The 25716-nt window shown below is 39.2% G+C and overlaps 1 protein-coding gene across 3 annotated transcripts in view; it reads right to left on the minus strand.

Annotated features, from left to right (window-relative positions):
- The window catches only part of mib2 (MIB E3 ubiquitin protein ligase 2), a 91653-nt gene extending 73612 nt beyond the window's left edge, over positions 1 to 18041 (minus strand). Inside the window, exon 1 of one of the 3 annotated variants that reach the window (XM_017468433.3) lies at positions 17459 to 18041. In XM_017468433.3, coding sequence (XP_017323922.1) covers positions 17459 to 17471 — 13 coding nt within the window. In that variant the 5' untranslated portion in view covers positions 17472 to 18041. Of the gene's footprint in view, positions 1 to 9160; positions 9331 to 13630; positions 13798 to 17458 lie in introns of those variants that run through there. The other 2 variants (XM_017468434.3, XM_053680173.1) reach the window with 2 other exon arrangements.
- Positions 18042 to 25716: the final 7675 nt, after the last annotated feature.

A 25716-nucleotide genomic window follows, 5' to 3' on the forward strand; every position in this document is an offset into this window, starting at 1 on the left:
CCTGTCTGAACTGCCTCAAACTGCTTCTTATTGGTACACAGAAGTGCGTCATGCTCTGCGTTTCATATATATAGTAGTGGTTCAGCACAAGCACTTTAGAGCGCTCTCATTATTCTATTCTTAACCTTTTTTTTTTTTTTTTTTTTTTTACTTTCAGAGGACGAGTCTGCGAGTGTTGTCTAATCTCCACGACATAAGTAGGGGCCTTAGGAGACTCCGGCACAAGGGGAGATCCCATGCCAAGCTTGTACGGAAACATATGCCCCTTTCAAAAACACTGTAAAAGGTTTATGAGACCACAAAGAGATGCCATTCATAGTGCTGAGGTTTACTAATATGGCAGCCAAATATACCTTTCACATAGAAACTTGTCTGGCAGTTGCTGAAAAAAAGTTAGCATTTCTGCTTGCCATCCTGTACGGGAAGACCCTTTCATTAGAAAAGACTTCCGCATCTCCACATGGGTCCCTCTCACTAAGTCCATTTGTGGTGTGTCTGAAATGCCTGTAGCTTCAGCATTCTTAGGGGAATTACTCTTGTGACTGCCATCATCAATCCTAGCATCCTCAGCAGAAGCCGGTAGCACACACAGCATATTGGTAAGCATCATTTGCCAAAAATTGGGCTGCCGGGTTTGGCAAAAATAAAGAGTAAATCTAACCTCATGCCGGTGAATCGTGTGGCCTGCTTCAATGTTAGAGAGTTCACCATGAGACCTTGTGCTGTATTGAGTTCCCAAAAGGCCTGCTCCTTGGTTCGGGGAACACACACACACACAAAAAATGGACAGAATGGGTGCTCGGCAAAAATACCCATTGCTAGAGAGACCAAAGATTTCAGCTTTGGAATGCATACCTTCGAAAGCACGTGGGATCTCAGGTGATGGAGGCAGGAAAATAAGCACTGCACAGTCCAATGATGTGAACCAGTCCTGTGGTTGCATGCTTGAACTATATCTGAATAGTTTAGCATATGAAAAGGGAGGGCATATTAAGAACCAGTCAAGAACTGGTTGAAAACCACCATAAGGAGTTGAGTAGAACTGTGAGGTCAAAACAAAGGGTTCTAAATGAACTTAATTCCTTGTTTCCTATCAATTGTTTCCTTGCAACACTGTCATGAGGACCCAATGATCATATGCAGGTGCTGCCCAAAGTTGGATGTTTTTAGCTGCTCAGTGGGAATCGTTAGTGGTCGGATGTGCTGCTTAGAGTGGAACCTTATGGGCGACCAGGTTGTGCGGACCTAATAGTACCATTTGGCAAGTATGGTGAATTTGATTCTGAAACCTCCTATTCAAGGCTTCTGTTACTGCATTGGTGAACATGAACAAGCTCCAAATTTCAGCATTAATAACTCTCAAGTAACATTAGCAATGCAACAAGTTAAGTCTAAATGTTTACTAAATACACCAGCATTAGCTAGTTTTATTCAGTCTTTAGTGTGGCTAAAACTAAATCCAAATTAGTATGAAATAAATTACAGCATTAAGGCTTTAATGATACGATATGTTGTATTGTTTCTTTCGATACAACGCTCTCAATTCAATACATATGCAGATCGAACAATACTTTCACCAGACAATAATAAAAGCATAATAAAAGTACACGCCCTCCTCTGAAAAAAGCAGCTCCCTTTTAATCCTGAATCAGCAGAGGCTACAGGGATTTAAAAAATAAAAATAAAAACAAAAACCTACGCACTATTATCACGAGACAATACAACAGTATACTAGTTTACTAATGCACTAGCTCCCATGTTGAGCAGTTGAGCAACACACTGGCATGAATACCGTAAACATACAGCTAATATGGTGCATGTGCACGCACACACACACACACACACACACACAGCAAACTCTGCTATGTGTAGGCAGCCTTCCCTCGCTGATTCAGTCCTGGCTGAAGAGATCACAGTGGCGATTGGGAAATTCATGTTCAGTAGTGGAGAACACTGGATTCAGGGAGTACACAGAGCTGCGTGACTCTGAGAGAACAAGAAAAGCCTCGTGCTTCACACAGGCCACACTGTGAGTCATGCCAGTAACAGCTAGACATAAAAAAATAAAATAAAATAAAATTGTTACATTCTAATATGCAGCTTTTGTCTCGTTATACACTGCTGAATTGTTCACATAAACACTATACACAATCTTTTAAGATTAAGGCGGTTAAGGCTCTGGGTTACTGATCGGAAGGTCGGGGGTTCAAGCCCCAGCACTGCCAAGCTACCACTGCTGGGCCCTTGAGCAGGGCCCTTAACCCTTTCTGCTCCAGGGGCGCTGTATCATGGCTGAAAATGCTCTCTGACCCCAGCTTCCTGATATGCTGGGATATGCGAAGAAAAGAATTTAACGTATACGATGTAACGTACATGTGATCTATAAACACTCATTATCATTATTCAAGCAATGCTTATTTTCACTGTATTGAGAATGTATTGTGTTGAAATTGTTTCGCTACACCCCTATACAACATCTAACTAAATTTGATAAAGAACTTAACTCTGGGTCTCCAGGTGTAAATACTGGAACTCACTATTCAGTCTCACTCGTGCATTTTGCCCCAGTGCCGCAAACTTACTAAATAAGGTATTGTTTTATTCTGGCTGCCAATATACCTATTTCAACTGATGGATGGAATAAACATTAGTTCATGCAGATGTGGATTATTAAATTCGTTATGTAAAAAGTGTTACAAGTGTTGTGCATTATTTATCATGAATATTATGATTATATATGAATGTTATATTTATTTATATCCTGAACATTTAGGACACAGAATGTAAAACCGCTAACAGTGGTTCTGATACTGAGTCTCTGAGTTGGAGCAGCTGTTGTAGATTCGGTCCTATAGTAGCTGTTATAAAGTTAGAACTCAATCTAGCACAAAACAAGATACAACTGTTTCATGCTGTTCATCATAGCCAGAAGTCAGATTACCTTCACATTCCTAGAATAGCTGAAATGTACGAAATGACCAGCTACAGGTATGTGTGAATGGAAGGAAGAGAATGGCACACTTTATCTGAAAAAAAAACACACTCCAAGGCCAGGGGAGCCCGAGCGGCTGGCTTGTCTGTGAGAATTAGCAACAGATGCTGTCTCCAGAGTCATACTGTACCGCTAACATCACTGGTATACGCGTTATTTATTACTTCTGCATAATTAACTTAAGACTATCATATTCTCATCAGGCTATGGATGTTACTGATTGTATGAGTAAACAAAAAGGTATTTACAACTTCAGATATGAAATATGCCAGTAAGGGAGCACCTTTTCCCCTTGCCAAAACTTCAAACATCGTGAATGAATTAGTAGCCAAGTTAAGTGGTAATAATTCAAAATTGGTAAGTGGTGCTATATTTACGTTGGCAGTAAGCAAGAATGCCAATGTCTTTACTTCAGCACTCCAAACAATGAAGCCCCACATGGTCACGGTACTTCCAACAACTGCATACTTACCAAGTTGACATGCAGGTACACAGCACAGCAAAATGCTTCAATGCTTCAATGCTTTTTAAAGACTAATAGGTTACAACACAATACCATTAGCAGTTACACAAGGTGTGGGGAGCACTGGCATAACAACTCGCTACACTGTGTAATTCTTAATTTAGACCTTGCAGTCAGCAATTTCACATTAAATGTTGGGGGGAATTAAATAAATAAATAAATACATTTATTTATGGAGTGTGCTATCAAAAAGTGCCAAACTGTTCATCTTTCCCAGCTCATAATTTTCTATAATACTTGTGTATACTTGCACAAGTGCATACTTGCACAAGCCAAACCAATTATCTTTCGATTTTGTTTCATCCTTTTATGGTAAAAACTTTAAAAACGTAGCTATATTTGTGCAGCCAAAGTTCATATTCTGACTAGACAATTATTTTGGCTGCGAGTTAGAGATCTGCGATGCCATGGCTAGAGATCTGTGCTTCTGAAAGAGCAATATTCTTGGTGAGTTCAAACCTGTGTCTGTGCTCTTTCACAGACATTCCTGTGTTCCTACTTTCCCACTGTAAATCAGACCTTAACATTTAGCTTGACATTGTCTACTCTTAAGGGTAGCTGTCCGAGCACTCTGTGTTCTGAATGAGGCTACATAGGAGCTAGCTGATAAATTACGATGATAATTTTATGATGCACAATGACTGTCAAACAAATTTTGTCAAAAAAAAAAAAATAGACATGCAATCCACTTATATCTTATTATAGTATTACGAACTACAAAAGCACAGCCGAATTGTGAAACTTTTCAAAATTAAAACAACCTTTCAAAGAACAGTGTAGATCTAAACCTACTTGAGCTCCAGCTCATTCCTTGAACGGCTTTATGCTTAAAGCTAGGCCTCAAACACACTAATTTTATATATATTCAGACCATTTAAAATGTTTCACTGACTCTGTTACTGTGAGTCAGCTCCACTACTGGAGCAAGCCTTGGTCAGAAGGTGACAAGCAAGAATAATGAATGAAACTTGTTGAGGAGAGAGATCAACAGAGATTGGCCAGACTGGTTCAAGCTGACAAAAAGGCTACAGTAACTATTAACCACTTATACAATTGTGAATGCAACTCAGAATGCACAACACATCAAACCTTGAGGCAGATGGGCTACAACAGCCGGAGACCAGGTCGGGTTCCACTTCTGTCAGCCAAAAACAGAAAGCTGAGGCCGCAGTGGGCACAGGCGCACCAAAAATGGACAGTTAAAGACTGGAAAAACATAGCCTTGTCTGATGAATCTTGAAGAATCCATGGGCCCAACCTGCCTTGCATCAACAGTCCAGGCTGGTGGAGGTGGTTTAATGGTGTGGGGAATGTTTTCTTGTCCCATTCTGGGCTGACCATGTGCATCCCTTCATAGCCACAATTTACCCATCTTCTAATGGCTACTCCCAGCACGATAACGCAGCATGTCACAAAGCAAAAGTCGCCTCAAACTGTTTTTCATTAACACAACAATGAGTTCAGTGTTCTTCATTGGCCTTCCCATTCACCGGATCCGAATCCAATGTGGTAGAACGAGAGATTCGCAGTATGAAAGTGCGCCAGAAAAATCTGCAGGAAGTGCGTGATGCAATCATGTCAACATGGTCCGGAATCTCAAAGGACTGTTTCCAAAATCTTGTGCAATCCATGCCACTAAGAATCGAGGCTGTTTTGAGAGCAAAGCGAGGCCCTACCCAGTATTAGTATAGAGGTCCTAATTAACTACTCAGTGAGTGTATGCAGAAATAAATTTAACTCTTTTTATGATACTATAAAGAGACAAGTAAACGTAAAAATATTAATCCTATGACAAAATGCCATTTAAAAAATACTACTATACATACTATATTTACATTACATAGACAGATATACATAGATTCTTTATTCTTCCACTAAGGGTTACGCAGCCAAACAACACAGAATGAAATAGGGAGCTTAACAACTAAAAGAATGCCTAATAATGCTGCTACGCAAGCTGACCTTGTTGTAGCCCCTCCCACTCCAGTACAGTAACATACTAACATAGGTGCCTGTGCTCCCTGTGCCCCCATGCTGCATTCCTCAGCCATGCCACCTGTTAGCACTCATTGATGCCAGTTTGTTCACGCTTGTTCACACTGGAGGGAAAAACCACTCAGATAGGCGAAACAGATGGAGGAGAGTGCCACTGTGGGTATGCTGAGGAGGCCATCCAAACAGCACCTCCTGCCATGATTTAAACAGGAACCTGCTTACAGATGCACGCTCAAAAGCGGGAGTCAAACACTTTTACAGGAATGTAGAGAAGCCTTAGAGGCTGCTGCCTTGAAAACAGGAGAACATATTTAGGCAGTTTTCAACCGTGTTGTGAAAATCTGAGTTACTTGTTAAAGATACATTCCTTTACGACAAAATACATGTTTATAAGGTTCTCAAAGAGCAGTCTGTGAAGCATAGTCAAGGAATCTTTGCCCTTTAGTAACAATAAAGTACAGAAAATCACAAGCCACCATAACCAAGGTTATCGTGTTTATTTATTATTGAGTTCAAACGAAATTTTCGGGGGGGTGAGGGGGCTGAGGCGGAGTGTGATGTATTTGCCTTGAAACGTAGCTTATCTATAAACTTCGCGTGCCAGCTATGTGAGCTCTGCCATTAGTAGTCTGTCTTTGCAGAGCTGCGTTCAACACAGCACAGAGACAGCATTCACAAAATTCGCGATCACAAAATCCTGGAGGGACTGACTGATGGTAGCAACCTAGCTGGCTATGTTTAGCTATTTAAAAAAATGCCTGGTTGCTTTTGCTGTGTATTTTTTATTTTTTTAAATTGTTTGCTTATTTTTTACCCTGTCTTTTATACCTAACCAGCTAATCTAGTCAGGTTGCCTAGTCAGGCTGCTACATCCTCTACCTCACAATAAAAAAATTTCTAAGCCTGGACGTAATGACTGACATATGACATATCTAATATGGTGTATAATGATATGATCCTAAATCTCTGTCAAATCCAACAGCTCTGACTGTAAATTACTTTTATTGTACTTTTTCAACTTCCATGGCGACTCCCTACAGTTCAGGTATGCCTTTTTTTCCCCCCACACATTTTCAATACCCTAATTTAACATCATGATGAATATGATCTAGTTTGTAATACAATCTTACAAACCAGAGCTGTACAATATGACTGTAGAACTTGGAAGCTGACAAAAGTATCTGAATATTAAATAAATATAGTATATAATATAGTATACATACACACACACAAACACACACACACACACACACACACATATATATATATATATATATATATACACATACACACACATACATGAGCAAATATATACAAATATGAGCAAAGACGTCTGTTTAACCTTTTGTGATTTATAAAAAAATGAAAAATAATAAATAAAAAAACATAAAATACTCTGCTCTCATGGAAAAAAAATCAAATAAAAAAGGGCGTTAAATATAGGTGTGCAACAATTATTGCCACCCTTTTCGTCAATACTTTGAGACACGTACAGACATCATAATTTAAAGATCTTGGGGGGGGGGGGGGGGTTCTTCGTTTTGAACTTGCTAAACTGAAAAGAATTAAATGAATCTAAACGGTAGATATAAACCATAATGTGGTAAGTGCGTCTAAAGTTTTTATATTATACTGAAATAGCTAAACTCCTATTACTAACCTTTACCACCAAGCTAACATTGCCGTAGCCTAACTGGCTAAAACATAACCAAACAGTCACGCTGGGCATACGCTAAGCATCAAGTGTTCAGCATCACTGAAGAACACTAGCTATTTGAGTAGAAAATTCAATTCTTTATTTGTTAGTCCATGCTGAAACTGTCTCCGTTTCCCTGGGATTTACGTTCTGTATTTCTGATATTTGTATTAATGAGATTTGTATTTAGGGTTCAGATTTTTTGTTTTTTTTAATGTGACCTGTACATTTGAACTCAAAACAAAGAAAAAACACGGGCAAAAATGTAAAATCATTAAATATACCAGATCAAATCGTCAGAGCTTTTCTGACAAATCTGCGCGTGACCCAGCAAAGTGGAAAAGGCTAGAACAGGAACTTCCACTTCCTTTGGCTCAGTGTAGTCTGGCCCCGTGTAAACAGCACTCAGACAAGTTCCTGAGTTTCGGACAGTTTTAAAGAGAACAGTAACTAAAGCTGGAGTGGGGATTACAGCTTGGGGGGGGGGGGGGGGGGGGGGGGATCTGGAACCTTTTGAACAATCATTGTGTGACCTATTAACTTAAGTACTAAAGTGGTGTACTTAAGAGGTAAGTGTTGGAGTCAATGTGGGAGGTTAGAGAGTATTACCATTAATAAACTGTTTACAAAACAGGAAATAAGAAAAATAAATAAATAAATAAATAAATACCACCACCACCACGCGACATGAATACACAATCGTTTAAAAAAAAAAAAAATAAAAATAAAAATATAATACCCATAACAAGCTGGGTTTTTTTTTTTTTGGAAAGTAAACCCTACAACTCTACTTCATGGACCAATCACCACCAATGAAGACGCCTTTTAAGTAACCAGCTGATTTATGAACCTTGGCATATTAAGGCGAAAAAGTATTTTGAGCCAGATCCACAGAAGTGCAATGATGCTTTGAGTCTAAATATCTTTCCAAATTGCGGGGAAAGTTGAACGAAACCTAGCTCCATGTTACGGCTCTCGGTTCCTCAGACTAAGAGAGAGAATGGATGAATGAATGCCTTTTTATGCCTTGTCACTATACATATGTACAATGAAATTAAGAGCCACTCCTTTTTGTTCCGTGCAAACATGTACATTCAATACACAAGAAGAATAAACAGATAATACACAGATAAATAAACAAGATAAATAAACAAAATAAATAAACAAGATATACAATATATGCAAGATAGATATTGGGGTGGATGGGGGAGGTACTATGAAATGCACAGTTTTGAGACACTATATACATATGCTGTGGTCTCAGTACGTGTGTTTGTTTATCATGGTAATAGCTTTCGGGAAGAAACTATTCTTAAATCTACTAGTCCTTGTTTTGATGCACCTGTAACGGCTCCCTGAGGGCAACAGATTGAACAGATCAAAGCCAGGGTGAGAACTGTCCTTAATGATGGTTTTTCCTCTGCTGAGGCAACGGGAAGTGTAAAATGCAGGAACTGGATTTTATTACAGGCTTTTTGTTAAACACGTACGGTGACCTGCAGTTTACAGAGGGAAATCGATAATCATCCAGGATTAACAACGCACCGAGAGCATTACTTCTACTCTACAGAACCATCAAAAACTCCAAAGGGAGATCGTTTTCCGTTTCCTCTCACTGAAGCAGCGTGCATCTTTTTTGGGTTTGTTTGTTTTTTTTTGAGAAAATTTAAACAAAACATGTGATGTGCGAGAAAAACTGAGTGACATCACATAACTTCTGAGTAAAATGACATGCTTTTATCACGACCAGCATAATTTCAACAAACGGAGGCAAACACCAGAACGGAAAAAAATTTTAACTCGTGGAAAGAACAACTACAACAAATGAAACAGCCACCTAACCATTCTTAATAATAATAATAATAATAATAATAATAACAATGTTTACATTTTGTTGCTACTGTCCCCATACAACCAATAAGATACTACTCTAACAAGAAAGAAAATAACTTACACCACATGAACCTCAAGTCTGAGCATCTTCTGTTGTTTAATTTCCAGTGAGAACTTTATCTTCGCTCTTCTCTGCCTTGCTCTCCTTGTGGTGTGTCTGGCTTGTGAAATCGCTCGGCCTGTTGCGTTCCTCCGTAGTTGTTTGGTTTGGGGGGGTTGTGTGAACTTTGCTCTCTGTTCAGAGACCGACACTGTGCTCTTCTGGACCAAAATGTGTCGCTCGAACGTTCAGACATTCACATGCTGACAATATCCCAAGACAGCGCGCTTAAAAACATCGAATACGGCATCAGATACTGTATACAAGATAATTAGATTACATACCAGCATCAGACACTAACAATCAATAGTATTCAGATGGGATTGTCAGATTAGCAGGCAAATCTGTATCAAGTTAATCACTTCTGTGAAACCTGCTGAAAACAATCATTAGTTAATAGGTCCAAAGGGGCAAACCGTTGAGAAGTCTAACTAGACGGCATATTTTAACGTAGCATAAGAATGAAAAATAAATAATAATAATCATAATTTTACAAGCACACACACAAAACATTTAAAGAGGCGCTTTGATTTAGAGCTGTCAAAAAGAGTGTGTTCACGGTTAAATCCGGAGCTGCAACAGCTAATCGATTATGAAGATCTTTGTTAACGAATCTCATTGTCGATTAGTCGGTCTGTGCGCAGCACGGGGAACATTTACTGCACAGAGTACAGACCAAAGTTGTGTCCCAAATGACGCACTATTGCACTTACACCATGTACTCCACCGCCTAGTGTATGGATTTTAGAAAGGTAGTATCGTCTCAAATGTAACACTAAAGGTTTTTTACTAACCGGAAGCATTAGCCGGTTGCCAGTCGATGGCACATGTCGTCAAACGTGAGTGACGTCACGCCGCTAGCTTTAGCAGAAAACCCGGAATCAACGATAATGACTTTCTTCATTTTACAGAGTCATATGTCAGTGTTACCTTTTATGACCAACATGGCCTCAGTCACTATCAGATGGAGGCGAAATCATCAAGTGACTGAGGAAAAATGTGTGCGCCCTCCAAGTCAAGGTGTGAGAGCATTTAAAACTTTACAAAGCGGAGCTTGTATAGCACGGAAGCATGGCCGCGATGCTGTCGTGCTCCGCTTTGTAAAGTTTGAAATTCTCGCCTTAAAGTTTGAAAAGCACCGGTTAACTGATTAATCGGAAAAATTAATCGACCGATTAATCGATTATTGGGGGGGGGGGGGGGGGGGGGATTGTTAGTTGCAGCCCTAGTTATCCAAAATCCATATCTGATATGTACACTTTTCTGGCCACAAGCTTCAGGATCAGGCGTATGCTCTCTGGCCCATGTGTTTCTACCAGGATTACAGTGACAAGAGCACTGGACTGAAAAAGTTAACTGTCAGTTGGGAGAAAATGAGAATTTTTACTTGGACTAGTTAGTGGTGAGTAAATGTAATGGTTGTACTGTAGTCAGGCTAAAAGTCTGGCTCACTGAATAATAATAGGTAATAATAATAATAATAATAATAATAATAATAATAATAATAATAATACTAAACATGTGCCTTTTTTAGCATAAGTACTGGCTCACTGCTGACAAACCACGTAAAGTCTAGTTTTATGTTGACAACTGGATGAAATACACAGGTTTTGCTTGTTCTCCCCCCGATTCTGGCTTTTGCCACACCTTCCCATAAATTAAATCCACAGGTTTTCCTTCAACATAAACACTTCTGCTCTTCTTTCATACCCTTAATGTGGGGAAGACCAGAATGAAACATGACTTGGTTGCACACTGAAGGTGAATTCCTCACCCAGCCAACGGAGAAATGACCCACTTCCTGAAACAGCTGAAGAATTCCCAGACCGTTTTGTAACTTTACCTCCGGCTACGAGTGTCTTAGATACGACTCACATTCTATTTTAATCATATCTTCCACAACAAATAACTGCATTCTTTCCACTTCCTCGACTTTTATGTTGGTCATTTCTTTACAGTTTACGGGGTGATACCCATCGCTACAGCTGGTATGCTAGCAATTAAAACCGGCGATAATAGACACCTGTTGTGGTCCATGTGTGTTCTGCTGTGCTAGATTTCACAACCTATTAAAAAAAAAAAGAAAAACGAAATATATAAGGTTTTGGAACCTCAACCATGGCTGATTGTGCTTGCTTTATATTCTTAACATATACTTCACTGTTTCATCATCTGTGCGTTATCCGATTAGATCAAATGTCCTTTAACTGTTACCAAGAAAAAACGAGTCAGCTGATTATCCCTAAAATACTACAGTGGGCTTTGCTTTTCAGAGGTTACTATTAGACCGTTTAGGCAGTTTGAGGTTTACAGTTTCAGGGAAAACAGTAAAATAAATAAATAAACTGCTTTAAAGCTTTTCCTGACTAGTTTACAGAACTATAAATAGTAAAGCAGACACGAAAACAACGTCAAACTGAAATGGTAAAACCTAAACAAACATAGCTCTAAAAATACACAGGTATGATGGAGCACAACTTATATACCACTACCATCATAAAACATATTCAGTAACTACACTGAGACTAATGGGAAATAGGTGTGTAGCTATGACAGTGACTACATTTACATGGACAGCAGTAATCTAATTATTGACCTTATTCTGATTAAGACAATATTGTGATTAAGGTGTTTACATGAGTCGCTTTTAGAATATTCCTTTCATGTTCCCATTTTACATGTTATAGAACATAGAGCTATTAACGGCACACGTCATTACATCACTGCGCCACGCGTCCGACGTCCCTCCAGAATTTCACGTATCGAAATACAGTTCGTCTTCATTATGGTACCGTATACAGTTCTGGGTGTTTTTCATCTTTAATTTCATGAAAGCTTTAAGTGCAGGTAATTATTTGTCATGCTGTACGTGCAAATAGACGACTGCTTGAAGCCGTGGGTTGCGTCCGAATTAGCCAAAATACACGTATTGTCGGTAAGTACGCGGTTTCAGATGCAGCCGTACTCTCTTGTTTGCCGTAAAACGGTTGAGCACTGCCGTGTGTGTGAACGTGTCCTGTTGCAAAATGCGGTGAAAACTCTCACACGACGTTAATAGTGTGATTAAGGTGTGTACATGTCTGTAATACACATCGATAATGCGACTAAAACAGGAATACTCCACACGTCTTAATTCAGTCTGTGTTTACTTCGAGTGTGACTTTAGTGGGATTAAGGTCATCAATTATCGCTGTTTACATGCTAGCTTCTTAATCAGAGTATTGTATTCATCGGGTTAATATGAGATTATCGTTGTCCATGTAAGCATACTGAATGAGAAAGGAAAACGTGCACTGGGAGTAGGTCATTAGGTCAATGATCATTTTTCATGAGTCGTAATTGAATCGTCTTAGGAAAGACGTTACTAACCTTGATGAACCCCATTGTGATGGAACTCGCTCACTCACACGCACACGCTGCTACAACTAGATTCAACAAAATGTCTCCGTGAAACGGACAGAAAAATAGGGCTGGGCGATATGACAACAATATCATATCACGATACTTGAGGACATTTCTACGATACACCGTGTGTATCTAACAAAATGTCTGCAAAACAGGATTAAAATAAACAAACAAAAATACATTAAACTGAGTTTGACGGTTGTTTAATGCCTACAAAGTCAAAGCAGATTGACTTTTAAAACAATTACGTCAAATCAACGGCATCCATCCACTGCCATTTCATTCGCAATTATTAAAAAACGAAAATCTCAGAAAAGTGTATTCAGCGTAATCATCATATTATATCGATATATCACCCAGCCCTACGTCTAACTAGCTTATACACACACACAGTTGTAGCCAATTTCTCGGTGTTCCACATTGCTACAAAGGTCCCCCCACACCCCAAACCTGGGGCCAGTGTGAACGTTCCATTTAAGCATCTCACTATCTAATCACAATGATTAGAATGGGTCAGAGTTTGCTTAAACTCCGCATTTTCCCATTGGTCCGATTAACACAAGCTCTCCTCTGTACGGATAATGAGGACTTATCTCCTCATCATACTGCAAACGAGATCCTCTGAAGTACCACTGATAAAGACGATGACGTAATCATAAGCCTGTTCTGGAAACTTAATAGAAAATCACACCCACCCCCAACACACGTTTGAAATGAATACATTACCGTTGCTCTTGGGTCTGTTTCACATTCAAACTTGTTTTTAAAAAGGACAACCTACAGAAAGATAACATTATGCAGAATTGTCTTATGGTATGACGGCAGCTTGCCGAGGTGGACATCGACTGCCTGGTACAAAACTATACACTGGTGCACTTCTTGCAAGTGACTTACAAACTCACTTGAAATCTGGTGTCATCAGTACAACACACTATCGATCTATCTATAGAGCTAACTATCACAGCCTAGGCTAGTGACGACAGACAAGAAGATCAGCAGTGTTAACAATCAGTGGCACTTACTCACCAAGCCTTTCTGAGTATATTTCCCGCTCTGTGAGTGTGAGAAAAGTTACAGGAGCTGGTGTGTGCTGCTGGAGGACCCGGTCGGCATTTAGTCCTTTGTGTGCCTTATCAGCAGGGATTAGGCAGGAGGGCACGGTGGAAACGAACGCACAGCTTTCAGCTGACGGCTCCAGCGCCCACTGCTCTGTTGCACACGTTGCTATTTCTAGTACTGGCAAACCCCAGTCGTCGTACACCCCCCCACCCCTCACCCCCCCCACACAGTAATGTACATACATCCTACACTTTATAATTCCCGTTGCAAGTGGGTCGGTTTGTTGCAATGTATGTATGCATGTACCGTATGCATTGTGTATGTATGTGCTTACGTGCGTGTACGTGCGTGTGTTTGTATGAGCTTAGAACATCTGTCATATTAAGGAGACTGGGGGGTTGGGATGTGTTCTCAAATGACTCACGGAGAATAATAAAAGTGAGAAATGGCCTTAAAGCTCAGGGATTTTTTTATTTTTTTATGAAAAAGGATCTGCCATCGAGATCCGTATCTCATGTCTAAAGATCCTAAAAGCACACAGCTCACAGCTGAAAGAGAGGTGGGTGAGTGTAAGAGTGTGTGTGTGTGGGGGGGTGGGTATACACTGCTATAAAAATGCTAGGCCCATAGGCTTTGGGAAATATGGATTCTAGGCTTTGGCGATATTGATTTTTCCCTGCTCACGATTTACCAATCTTCAAAAAAAACAAAAAAAACAAAAACAAACCAAAAGACAATAAAGGACTTACTCATCTGCAAATGACAGCCAAGAAAAACAATCCAGCATTTCAGGTTTAGCGAGCACAGGAGAGCGGAATAAAATCAGCTATGCGGTCAGGAACTGCTTGCTGGCAGTTCCTCACAAAAAAAATGGCCTAGATGTTGGGGTTTTAGATGATTCTGCTGTAAATAACGAAAAACACCGCCACTCTTTTTGACATAACCCTTTAGCAAATTGGTTGTTTAATGTCCACGTGGCTGACGCTGTTTGCTGGTGTCGCTGCTGCTTAAAGGGTTCGAATGTGTCTAAGCAATGAGCCGCACAGAGCACCAAAAAAACCCACCTGAGGTTATGGGACAATTAAAAGGTGAGGTCAATGAGGCTTCGATGTCAAATTACTTCTTGTAATATTTGGTTACGGCAGCTGTCGATAAAATTTCTCCTAGGTGAAAAGAAACTTTCCCTGTAAATGCCGAATCAAAACAAGCAGTGTGGAAAACCGAACGTTCATCCGATCGGGACAGGGAGACGCATATAACTTCCTGTAAATCATTTTGTTTGTTAATTGAGAAGGCTTAGCCTAAGCAGTACAAGTGTATTTATTTTGGGGCTTGGCCTGGGAGGAAACACTGAATGTACACTGGGTACAGTTAGGAAATTCAAATATGCTATATTAATAATAATAATAATAATAATAATAATAATAATAATAATAATTATTATTATTATTATTATTATTATTATTGTTATTATTATAATAATTATTATTATAATAATATAATAATAATAATAATAATATATTATAATAATATAATAAATATTATAATAATAATAATAATAATAATAATAATAATTATTATTATTATTATTATTATTATTATTATTATTATTATTGAGTGACTGCAACATATATGACAAATTAATCAGCTCACATCACAGTGCTTTATTGCGTTTCGAACACAATGCGAGCACAAGCAGTACCCACTGACCCCATAACTCTCTATTCCATGTTATTATACCACTTTATTCCATTATTATTGAATCCTCTAATCTGATTAGTCATAAGGTGCTGATTAATTGTTTTCTAAGAGCAGCTCTGACAATAGTGTTAGCTGTAATTCAATGAATAATCTTCTTCTAATACATAATCATTTCTATAACAGCAGCTCATTAAGAAGGACTTGTACGGTAGACGCTCCACATAAAAAAAGAAAAAGAAAAAAAAGATTAATGTTATTTAACAAAGACAAGTGTATAATCGTTGACATGGTGGCGCTTTCTATACGGCGACTTTTATTAATATGTCCAGTGGCAGAAGTTTAAACCCTAGTTACATTTTCCACCACGGGAAAGTCTGCAGAACAGAGGACTTTTCAGGATCTTGATAATACGCTTCAAAAGAGAGAATAAAAGAGAGGCTGGTGAGGGAACAACTGTTTATAGCTGCTTCGAGAACAGGAAATAGCTTGTATTGCTGATGTTCTACAACATTTAATGAAAATAAAAAATAAAAATAAATAAAGCAAGATGTCATGCTCCCATCTATTTTCTGTAACGCTTCTCCTACACAGTGTCGTGGGCAGCCTGAAGCCTATCTCAGAGAACTCGGGGCAGAAGGCGGGAGACACCCTGGACGGGGTGCCAACCCATCGCAGGGCACAATCGCACACACACTCACACACCCATTCACACACTACGGGCAATTTGGAAATGCTAATCAGCCTACAACACATGTCTTCGGACTGGGGGAGGAAACCACAGTACACGGAAGAAACCCCGAAAGAACAAAAGAAACACTTTCATGACTAGTCACATGCAACATGCAGGTCAATATTTTATATCAACGATTACTTAAGTTGTTTACCAGTTGCATGAGCAAGCCAAGTTGAACTGCTCAACAATGAAATGTTGCCTATGATTAAAATGCAGTTAAAGTATGAGCAAACTATTTTTTCATTTTCCATTTGGCAAACTACAAAACCGGCTTTCACACACACACACACACGCGCATGCATTACATTCCTGTAAATCTTCTCAGCATAAAAGATGGTGGTCAGATGATGAGGAACTGATAAAGCAAGAACTGCTTCACCACACTTTCCTAAATCTTGAGCAACCCCAAGGCCTGCATATCTGATCCTGCTTTCGCAGTCAGGTGGTGAAGATTTGATCCTGTCATAGAACTGTACATCCATACGAAAACAATGCCCTAAACTGTAAGTGACAGCTGGCGCTGGCCACCTGACACCCATGTTAGTGTTACAGGGAAACACGGGCAGAGTTGATGCAAATAAAAACATCAATATGAGACGACATGAGCGCAGACACCATTCAGGGACAGTCTCTTGAAACCCAAAGGCATTCTGGGTCACGGTTCCCCAAAAGCTTGAAGAGCATAAAAGATCATGTTCATTCGAATGGGGTTTTGAAAGCCAGGCGATCAGAAATCACACTGGACATCTTCATATGCGTATACAAAGCTTTTTTTTTTATTATTGTTCTGCACTTTTGAGGTTGACAGAAGAGGCATTGAGATGTAATGCACAGACCGTATATCCTGCATGCATCCTTTGCAACCCCTGGCTGTGTGGCTGTGTGTGTAGTAATGAGTACTGATTTAAAGGTGTGCAGAAAAGGAATATTCCCTAGATTGGTTTACAATCAATAATAATAATAATAATAATAATAATAATAATAATAATAAAACACTAACACCATTTACACCAAGGTGTTCTACTCATTCAACACCTTGCAAACATAAAATAGCTAGCTAGCTACATTCATAGTATTCCACTCACATTTTTTTTTGTTATCCAGAAGAATAAAAAAACTGTGAAAGTGTTTTAGTATTTTTTCCCCCCTACGAGTAACATCCCAAATGTTGATGTACCTGTTACTAAGGAACAATGGAGTGCTGAGGTTGCTGCATTGAATTCCATACGGTTTGACAATGCATTGAGCAGAAGGTTTCATTTAAAAAAAAAAAAAAAAAAAAAAAAACCATCATCAAGCCATCGCCCACTATCAATATCGCGATGAGATTAGAGGAATAAATAAAAATCCTGTACGCTTACCTGTCGACAGCATTAATAGCGCCGCGAAAACTTCACCTTCCCAGCTAGTGAACGTGTTTAAAGGCCAAGCTTGAGATAAACGCGACCATAACGGACCAGTCCTGAGTGTCCCCCACTACAGACAGCTCTTATCCCGCAGCAGTAGCAGCAGCCAGCCTCGGCGTCACCCGTGTCCCCAGATATCTTCCGTGAGCGCTTCCAAAACCTCACCTGCCTTCTTTTATCGGCTTTCTTTCAACTCCATACTGGAGACGACAGCGTCAAAAAGTCGACATCTCTGCCCGCAGAGCCGTAGAGACGGAAGTCAAAACACAAGAGGCGTGCTATGCTAACGGGGCTTCGGATTGACACTCCCACGCGCCGCACGTCGTCCCTCACTTCTGTTTTTTTTGTCTCGTTTTGGCCCCAGACGCACTGTATACCCAGGGTAATACCAAAAACGTTAAATAAATTCAAAACAAAAAAGGTTTCTGAGGGGGTTCATGTAGATATAATGACAGGACAAGCTGTAGTTTCACACTAATGGGTGAATATTGAGTGTGCGCTCTTTTCAGCTGACAGCTGGACGTCATCCGCTTGGTAATATTGGAGTTAGTACGCATGCGCGGGATGCTTCACGTTACGTTTTGTAATCAATGCTCCTCAATTTTATTTTGTTTTATTTTATTTTTATCTCACTCTGACCTAAAATGATAGGTTATTGTTTTCTGTTATACGTGCTATGGAGGTGTTAAGGTGCGTGTGAGCTTTGAAATATTTATTGATTGATTTAGAAATAATAGAAAGCGTGAACGCACTGTTGCCATGGCAGCACGTGAAGGTGGCCGGACGTGGCGCGCGTGCGCTCTCTGCAGTTCACAGCACACACAGACAACTGACTGTGTGTTCAAATCTGTTCTCTAGAGTCCATAAGGGGTTTCGGGGTTGGTTTAACTCTCGTTACGACCTTGTAGTTCTTGTTTATGTAATTCTTGTTTATTAATTTTTATTTTTCAGTGCTTTGTAGGTGAGAGGAAATAATGGGATTTGTTCTTACATCTTGGATGCTAAACACATTTTATGCTAAACACATTTGTGATGCCATAACTGTTGTTAACCATAACCATGTAATCACAGGGAAGGGATAAAAGATTATTTATATAAGGACTGGTTTCTTGATTGTATTAGTACCATGTGCTATCAAGTGGACATTTTTGTCCCAAAGGTTTACTCTGTGTAAAGTTGACAATGAATAACATAGTTGACTAAAACAAATACTTAAAGGATGCTAAAATGAATACCATACATCATATACAGATATTAAAATAAACTATACACTATATAGAGAAAGGTTTATGGAAGTTGAAAGCAAACAATTGTCAAGTAGGGCTGCAACTAACGATTATTTCAATAATCGATTGGTTTGGATTGAAAGGCCAGTTTTTATTTTCTGTATTTTTTCGGGGGGAAAAAAACGTTATTTCACATTCTGTCCAATGTCGTCCTTCAAACATTGTGCAAATTGAAGGCTATGAAAAGGTATGAAATGTATCTACATGGGCTATGCTATACATTGTGCAAAGGATTTAAAAAATAAATAAATTATATAACATTATTAACATTTTGAAAACAAAAAAACGACTGATTGTCCACAAGCTTCAAAGCAGAAGTTAAATCACTATATTAAAAGAAAAAGAAAAGCACAAACTAATGAAAAAAAAACCTGCTCTCATAAAAAAAAACACAATTACTTTTATTTCTAAATATAGGTAAATATAGCATCAAACAACATATTTGATCAAAATTAATATTTTAGTCAGACATTATTTATTATGAGCTACTGGTTATCGATGATTATTATCGATATTATTTTATTGATTAGTTGTTGCAGCCCTATTGTCAATGACGTCTTTGTATGCTGTAGCATTAAGATCTCCCTTAACTGGAACTTAGGGACCAAAACATCCCTGCTGAAAAAAAAACAACAATAGAAACCATCACAGAAATTCTAATGGTTTCCACTAGAAATACCATTACAAACCATCAGCTATTAACCATTAAAACCATTATCATTACCAGTCCTTAATGGTATCCACTAGACATAACATGCCACGAGTAGAAGGCAACAAATTACCAGTAGAGACCCAGAGGGAGCGTTACAGTTTCTATTAAAAACAAATCAAGTTCCCATTATAACCATAAAACTATTACAAATTCTATGAATATTTATTTGTTTGTTTTTTTCAGCAGGGATGTTCTAACATGATGACGCCCCTGTGCACAAAGCGAGGTCCAAAATGCTGTGAACTGGAATGCTGAATATGTGTCTCCTTGTCCAACATCAGCGCCTGACCTCACTAATGCTCTTGTGGGCAAATCCGCACATCCACACGCCAAAATCTACTGGAAAGCCTTCCCAGAAGAACGGAGGTTATTATAACAGCAAAGAGGTACTAAATCTGAAATGGGACATTCAACAAGCACATATGGGGTGATTGGACTCGTGGCTAATGAATAACATGCCGCTCTGTGCTGCTGACAAGCAGTGTAGATATCATGTTTGACATGGCACCAACCCTGACAAGTTCTGTGAGAGCGAAAGAAAGTCTCAATAAATCATTCATTTCTAGTAACCACTGGTCAAGGTCACGATGGATCCGGAGCGATCCCAGGAACAATGGGCAGGAGATTTCACCCCAGACTGGACACCATTCCATTGCAGAGTACCATACACACACAAATTCACACTTAGGGGCACTTGAGCATAGCCAGTCCATCTATCTTCATGTTTTTGCACAATTGGAGGAAACCAACAAACCCAGAGGGAACCCACACAGATACAGGGAGAACATATAAAGAAACTCCATACAGATGCTAACCTGACCTGAGCTCAGGATCAAACTGAGGACCCTAGAGCTGTGAGGCGGCAATACTACTCGCTGTATACCAGCCTTCAGTGCAATCCCTAGTTTGTTTAATCCCATTTTATTCAGCTCTCAGGAGTAATCATTTCAGATCATGCATTTTCCTGTTTCTGTTTGAAAGCTTAGCTAGCTACACTTAGGGATGTCAGTGAAGTACTGGAGGATGACAGCAGGAGGAGATACAGGAGGGTAGAGTTGGTGATATTTTCAGTAGACCTGCTATAAAGTCATTTTGTGGCAACATTATTTATAGGGCCGAGCTTGCTTAACAGTAGATCAAGCCTTTAATGATGAAATGACACATTTGTGCTATCATTGCTTCTGTTACTGTCTGACATCCACCCAAAATGCACAAGCGCATTGCACTTATCGGTATAACTGCACACCGATTTCATTCAGCACATTTTCCACAGAAATGTATTTCTGCCTATGACACTCCTCATTCAGTTTTAATTAATTAATTAATTTCTCATGAAAATGAATCTTCAGTTTTGCAGGTTTCACAACGAAGGCGTTGTGTTCGTTGCTTGTATTTTCTCATTTGTAAGTCGCTTTGGATAAAAACGTCTGCTAAATGAATAAATGTAATGTAATGTACGAAACAGCGCCTTCCTCTGTTTAAAACGTCACAGTACAGGTTGACGTGTGCATTCATTAGGGAAAAAAATGCAATTGTTGTAAATTGCTGTGGTAGAAGAGGAATCAAACACTCAGTATGCTGTTACTAGAAAATAATCAACTTCACATCTCCCTGCGTCACATCACCATTTTGATCTTACTAAAATGGTAAGATCTTTATATTATTATACATTGAATTGTATGTGGTAATTGCAGTCCTAAGGCCATAGCAGCAACCACACTGTAATTCCAGCACCACAGCAAAAATGTGCAATTGAGGTCCAAAGCCATTTCCATGATACTTCAAGCGGCACCATCCTCAGCAATCTCCAGGCTGCACCGCTTTGGGTCGTCCTCAGTAGCAGAATATAGCCTCCATTGATGAGAACTCCAACCAGAGGTAAGGGCATCAGGATGTATGCACTGGCATCAGCAGTATGCAGTATCCACTGTACACAATAGCACAATACATGAACAATTTAGGAAAGAAGAACAAAAAGAATATGTTTGAAAACCCCACAGATTTTGTATGACACTCCGTCTCAATATGTCAACAATATATTGAAGTGATTCCTAACCATTTCACCACTGAATGGTTGATCGTGAGTGCAGGGCCGGATTTAGTGATTTGGGGGATGTATGCAAAATATAGGAATGGGGCCCTCGTTTCAGCGTTTTAACATCGATATTGAAATTTTCAGCATATGTTATTTAGCATTAATAGCAATAATCAAGGGTGGACTGGGACTTTGTGGCCCAGAGTGGACCACCACATCCGGCCCACAACACGCCACTCATGAAGTAAGCATTCTGATGGCATTTTAGCGTATGGATTTCTAGAAAAAAAACAAACAACATAATTCATTAGCAAAAAGTAAAAAAAAAAAAAAAAAAAAAAAAAAAAAAATATTCTTAACCATAAGTTTATGCAGCGTTTTGGAGGCCCTTGGTAGCTCGGGGGCCCAAGACAATTGCTGACCTTTGCCTAATGGTAAAGTCTGCCCCTGCATGAGAGAACGCACGCGCACACATAGCTTACTGTTACTATATTAAAGGACGTAACTTCCACGTGCGAGCAAAGGCACCAGGCACTAATTTGCATTTCTGTGGTCGGAAATTATTTGTTCAAATTCAGAGTCGTGTGCTATTGTAATTAACAGCATTTTATCAGCTTCCTTCATTCACACTCAAGACTCAAGAAAAGTGACCTCAAGACAATAGGTACACTTCATCTTAATCATTTCACCATAAACATTTCGTTTTGATGAATTGTGTGAGAAATTTATGCTTGAGATACAACTATATTTAGATTACGCCATTTCTTCTTCAAGAAAAAGTGTCTTTCAAACACTTACAGAATCTCCATTGATCACCAGTTCAAACAATTGTACGAAAGTTATTGGGAAGTGTAGCCACTTTGCCGAGGAATGGAAGAAGAGCCAAACTGTCACCCTCAGCTGAGAGGAAATTGGTTCGGATGGTCAGGAAAAACCCAGGAACCACCAAGGCACAGGCCTGCCATGAACTGGAAGCTCCGTGTCACTGTGAAAGCTGCTGGAACATCAGTGTCACTGTCTACAGTCAAGTGAGTTTTACATCGCCATGAACTTGAAAGGCTGTCATCCAAGAAAGAAGCCACTGCTCCAAATTCGGCACCTTCAAACCCGTGCAAAGTTTGCTCTTGTGGGGGAATCAGATTTTTCCTAAAGGCTTTGAAGTAGTCCACAGTTGTGCATCTTCCATTAGAGGACAAAAATGAGAAGACGACGGTTCTTTGAATATCAAGTAAAGAATTGTCTGATTATTGGATCTCATAGCCCTTAGCCGAGAAGGGGAATTCTCTCACCACAGAACAACTTGGCACAAAATATCATCATTCATAGCTCTAAAGGCACGTGTCTAAATAAAACTGAAACTTTAATTTAACAAAAAATTCTATCAGAGTACACTATAATGCCAAAAGTATGTGAACAGCTGACCATCACACCCATATGTGGGTCTTCCCTAAACTGTGGCCACAAAGTTGAGATCACATAACTGTATAGGATGTCTTGGTGTGCTGTAGCATTAAGATTTCCTTTCACTGGAACTAAATGATCAAGCCTGACCTCAGTAATGCTCTTGATAATTCATGAGCAGAAATCCCCACAGCCACACTCCAAAACTAGTGGAAAGCCTTTCTATCAGAGTGGAGGTTATTATAACAGCAAAGCATGGATTAAATCTAGAATAGGATGCGTGTGTGTGTGTGATGGTCAGATGTCCACAAACCTTTAGCCAGGTAGTGTATCAAGGAGCTATAAAAGGCAGTTTAAGATGCTTACTGTTTCAAAGCCTTACTTAACAGTAAGGCTTTGAAATAGTAATATTCGAACGTTGGAAACTCAGTGGCTGAGGGACCGAATTACCCATAATGCACTGCAGAGAACATTTACTACTACAGAGAAAGCAAATATTAAATAATTGAATAATAAAAATGAATAATAATAATAATAATAATAATAATAATAATAATAATCATGACAGCCAGTCATGATATTACATGGGAGGATACATCTTGATTAAACTATTAGTCTTAAGCAGTGCATTATATCACAAGGTCTCATCGACGGCATAATAAGAATGATGTGTTGCATCATTTAACACGTTTCCTCTGAATACGAAACATGTTAAATAGGAAAGTTAAAGTCCTCATGAAATCAAAATTGTAGTTTTGTGGCTTTTAGTATGAATATGTTAACCTTAAAGCACACTTATTATGGTTTTGAAACGTGCCTTATTTGTTTTACCGGCCTCATACAATAGATTTACATGCATCCAAGGTCGACAAACACTTTAATGTGCACATAATTGTCTGTTGTGATTGGTCTACTGCTGTCAGCGTGTGCTGAAAAGGAAACACCCACTACCATAACGAGTTTCAGCTCTGTTTGTTCACGAGCAGCCGATGAAGACCAGAGGCGGGGCTTTTTGTTACAAACCTACGTAGGTTAGTACAGGAAGTAAGTCTGGAATTACTAACGACTCGTTTCAGCTGTTCAGAATCGGTTCCTTCTTTTGGGAGTCAATAACTCCGCTTGTCGTGCGCTTTGATTTTTGAACCTTTGCAGACATTTTTACCTTCACAAACAGCTCTATAACACTACATGAAAGGTAATATTTGAGAAACCATAATAGGTGCACTTTAAGGTTATCTATAAGCTAGGGTTCTCCAAAACAATGACCAAATTCTCATTTAGAAGATTCAAAATGTACACTCTCTCTCTACCACCCATACGGATCAACAATTTTGATGAATTTAGGTTTTGGGTCCAATCAAATGGTCTCTAGAATCTGAAGCGTCCCACCCCCAACAGTTGTAGGTTTCTGGCTGAGGTTAGCCAAACACTCTTGGCTAATTAAAATGGGGGGAGGAGCCACTTGATATGACCTGCCCTGCCTTCCTGTTTCAGTAGAAATTACGTCAAACAAACAATGCTACTTCACAGGGACTTAAAAAAAACAAATCCTAAAACTTACAATTCTGGTGTCTGTCCTTTTATGTAGTTAATCCTTGAATAAACAAGGTGTGCTTAGTCTATATAAGTTTATAAAAGACATTTCTTTGGGGTGAATAAAAGGACGATTGAGTAAATAATCCACCTCATGACCATATTTAAACCTTCACCTGGTGATGACGTGTTTTAGATCTGTGTACTCACCTCACATGACGGTCACTGCTAAGCTGCAGGAACCTACAGTCTGGGCTTGAAAGAAATCAGCCTCAGTATCACTCCTTCATATCATTTTGCACATTTTTCTTACGACCATTGATGATTCCGTTGCACTCGGTTCCACAATAATCCTGCATAACAATTAAGCCATTTGTTAAAAGGACACCTTCTGATATGGAATCTCTTATTTCCAGCACTGGAGCTTTTATGCGAACTCTGCCGTCTGAAGTCAGAAATAAAATGAATACTCACTGTTGGCTGTCTACAAAAACTGGAATGAAAGAGTTGGTTAATTAGCACTTAATTTACATTTAAGTAATGTGTTCATTTAATTTGTTAATTAAATGTTTCAATTATCAAAGTATCATCTAGTATTTAGTGATTTGAAACAAAAACTTAAATCATGCTGTTGGCGCTCTGGAAAATCCTCTGACTTTCCGAGTAGGAATTACGATTCAGAGAGCCATTCAAACTGATCTTTCCTACTGGGAAATCCACAACTTCCCAGTTCCCATTTGGTCATGAAAGGAGCATCAATCATGCTACCCGATTCAGCATGGTGGCAATTTGTTCATACAGCTGGTATGGAAGGTATGAGTTTCTTCTTTTAACGTTTCTTTGTGATTCAGGGTCTATGAACACTATCTAAACATTTTATGACTGTTAACTTTGAGAAAATCCTCATCCTTTAAATAATCAGTCCATATAGGATTTCAAAGGTTTTGGAAATGCCGAAAATGCTGTGATTGTGCTGTGGCTTTTTTTTTTCAAAATTTGCACAAAAATTGCACAAAATTGTTTTGCACGGTCTTTCAAGTGCAACAAGAAGTTGTTGGTAAATGAGATGTGTGAACATGAATTGAAGCGGCCTTTGACTCAGTGTGCACTGTGATGATATCACATGGCACGTCTTGGCCCAAATCTGCGGTAATCTGCGAATATTGCGGAGTTTGCGTTCTTTTGACCAAGAGTGTTTTGGACACGTCTGTGATCTGTTTAATTTGAAAAAATATAGTCGAGTCAC

The sequence above is a fragment of the Ictalurus punctatus genome, chromosome 5, assembly GCF_001660625.3.
Source record: "Ictalurus punctatus breed USDA103 chromosome 5, Coco_2.0, whole genome shotgun sequence".
Classification (NCBI taxonomy): Eukaryota; Metazoa; Chordata; class Actinopteri; order Siluriformes; family Ictaluridae; genus Ictalurus; species Ictalurus punctatus.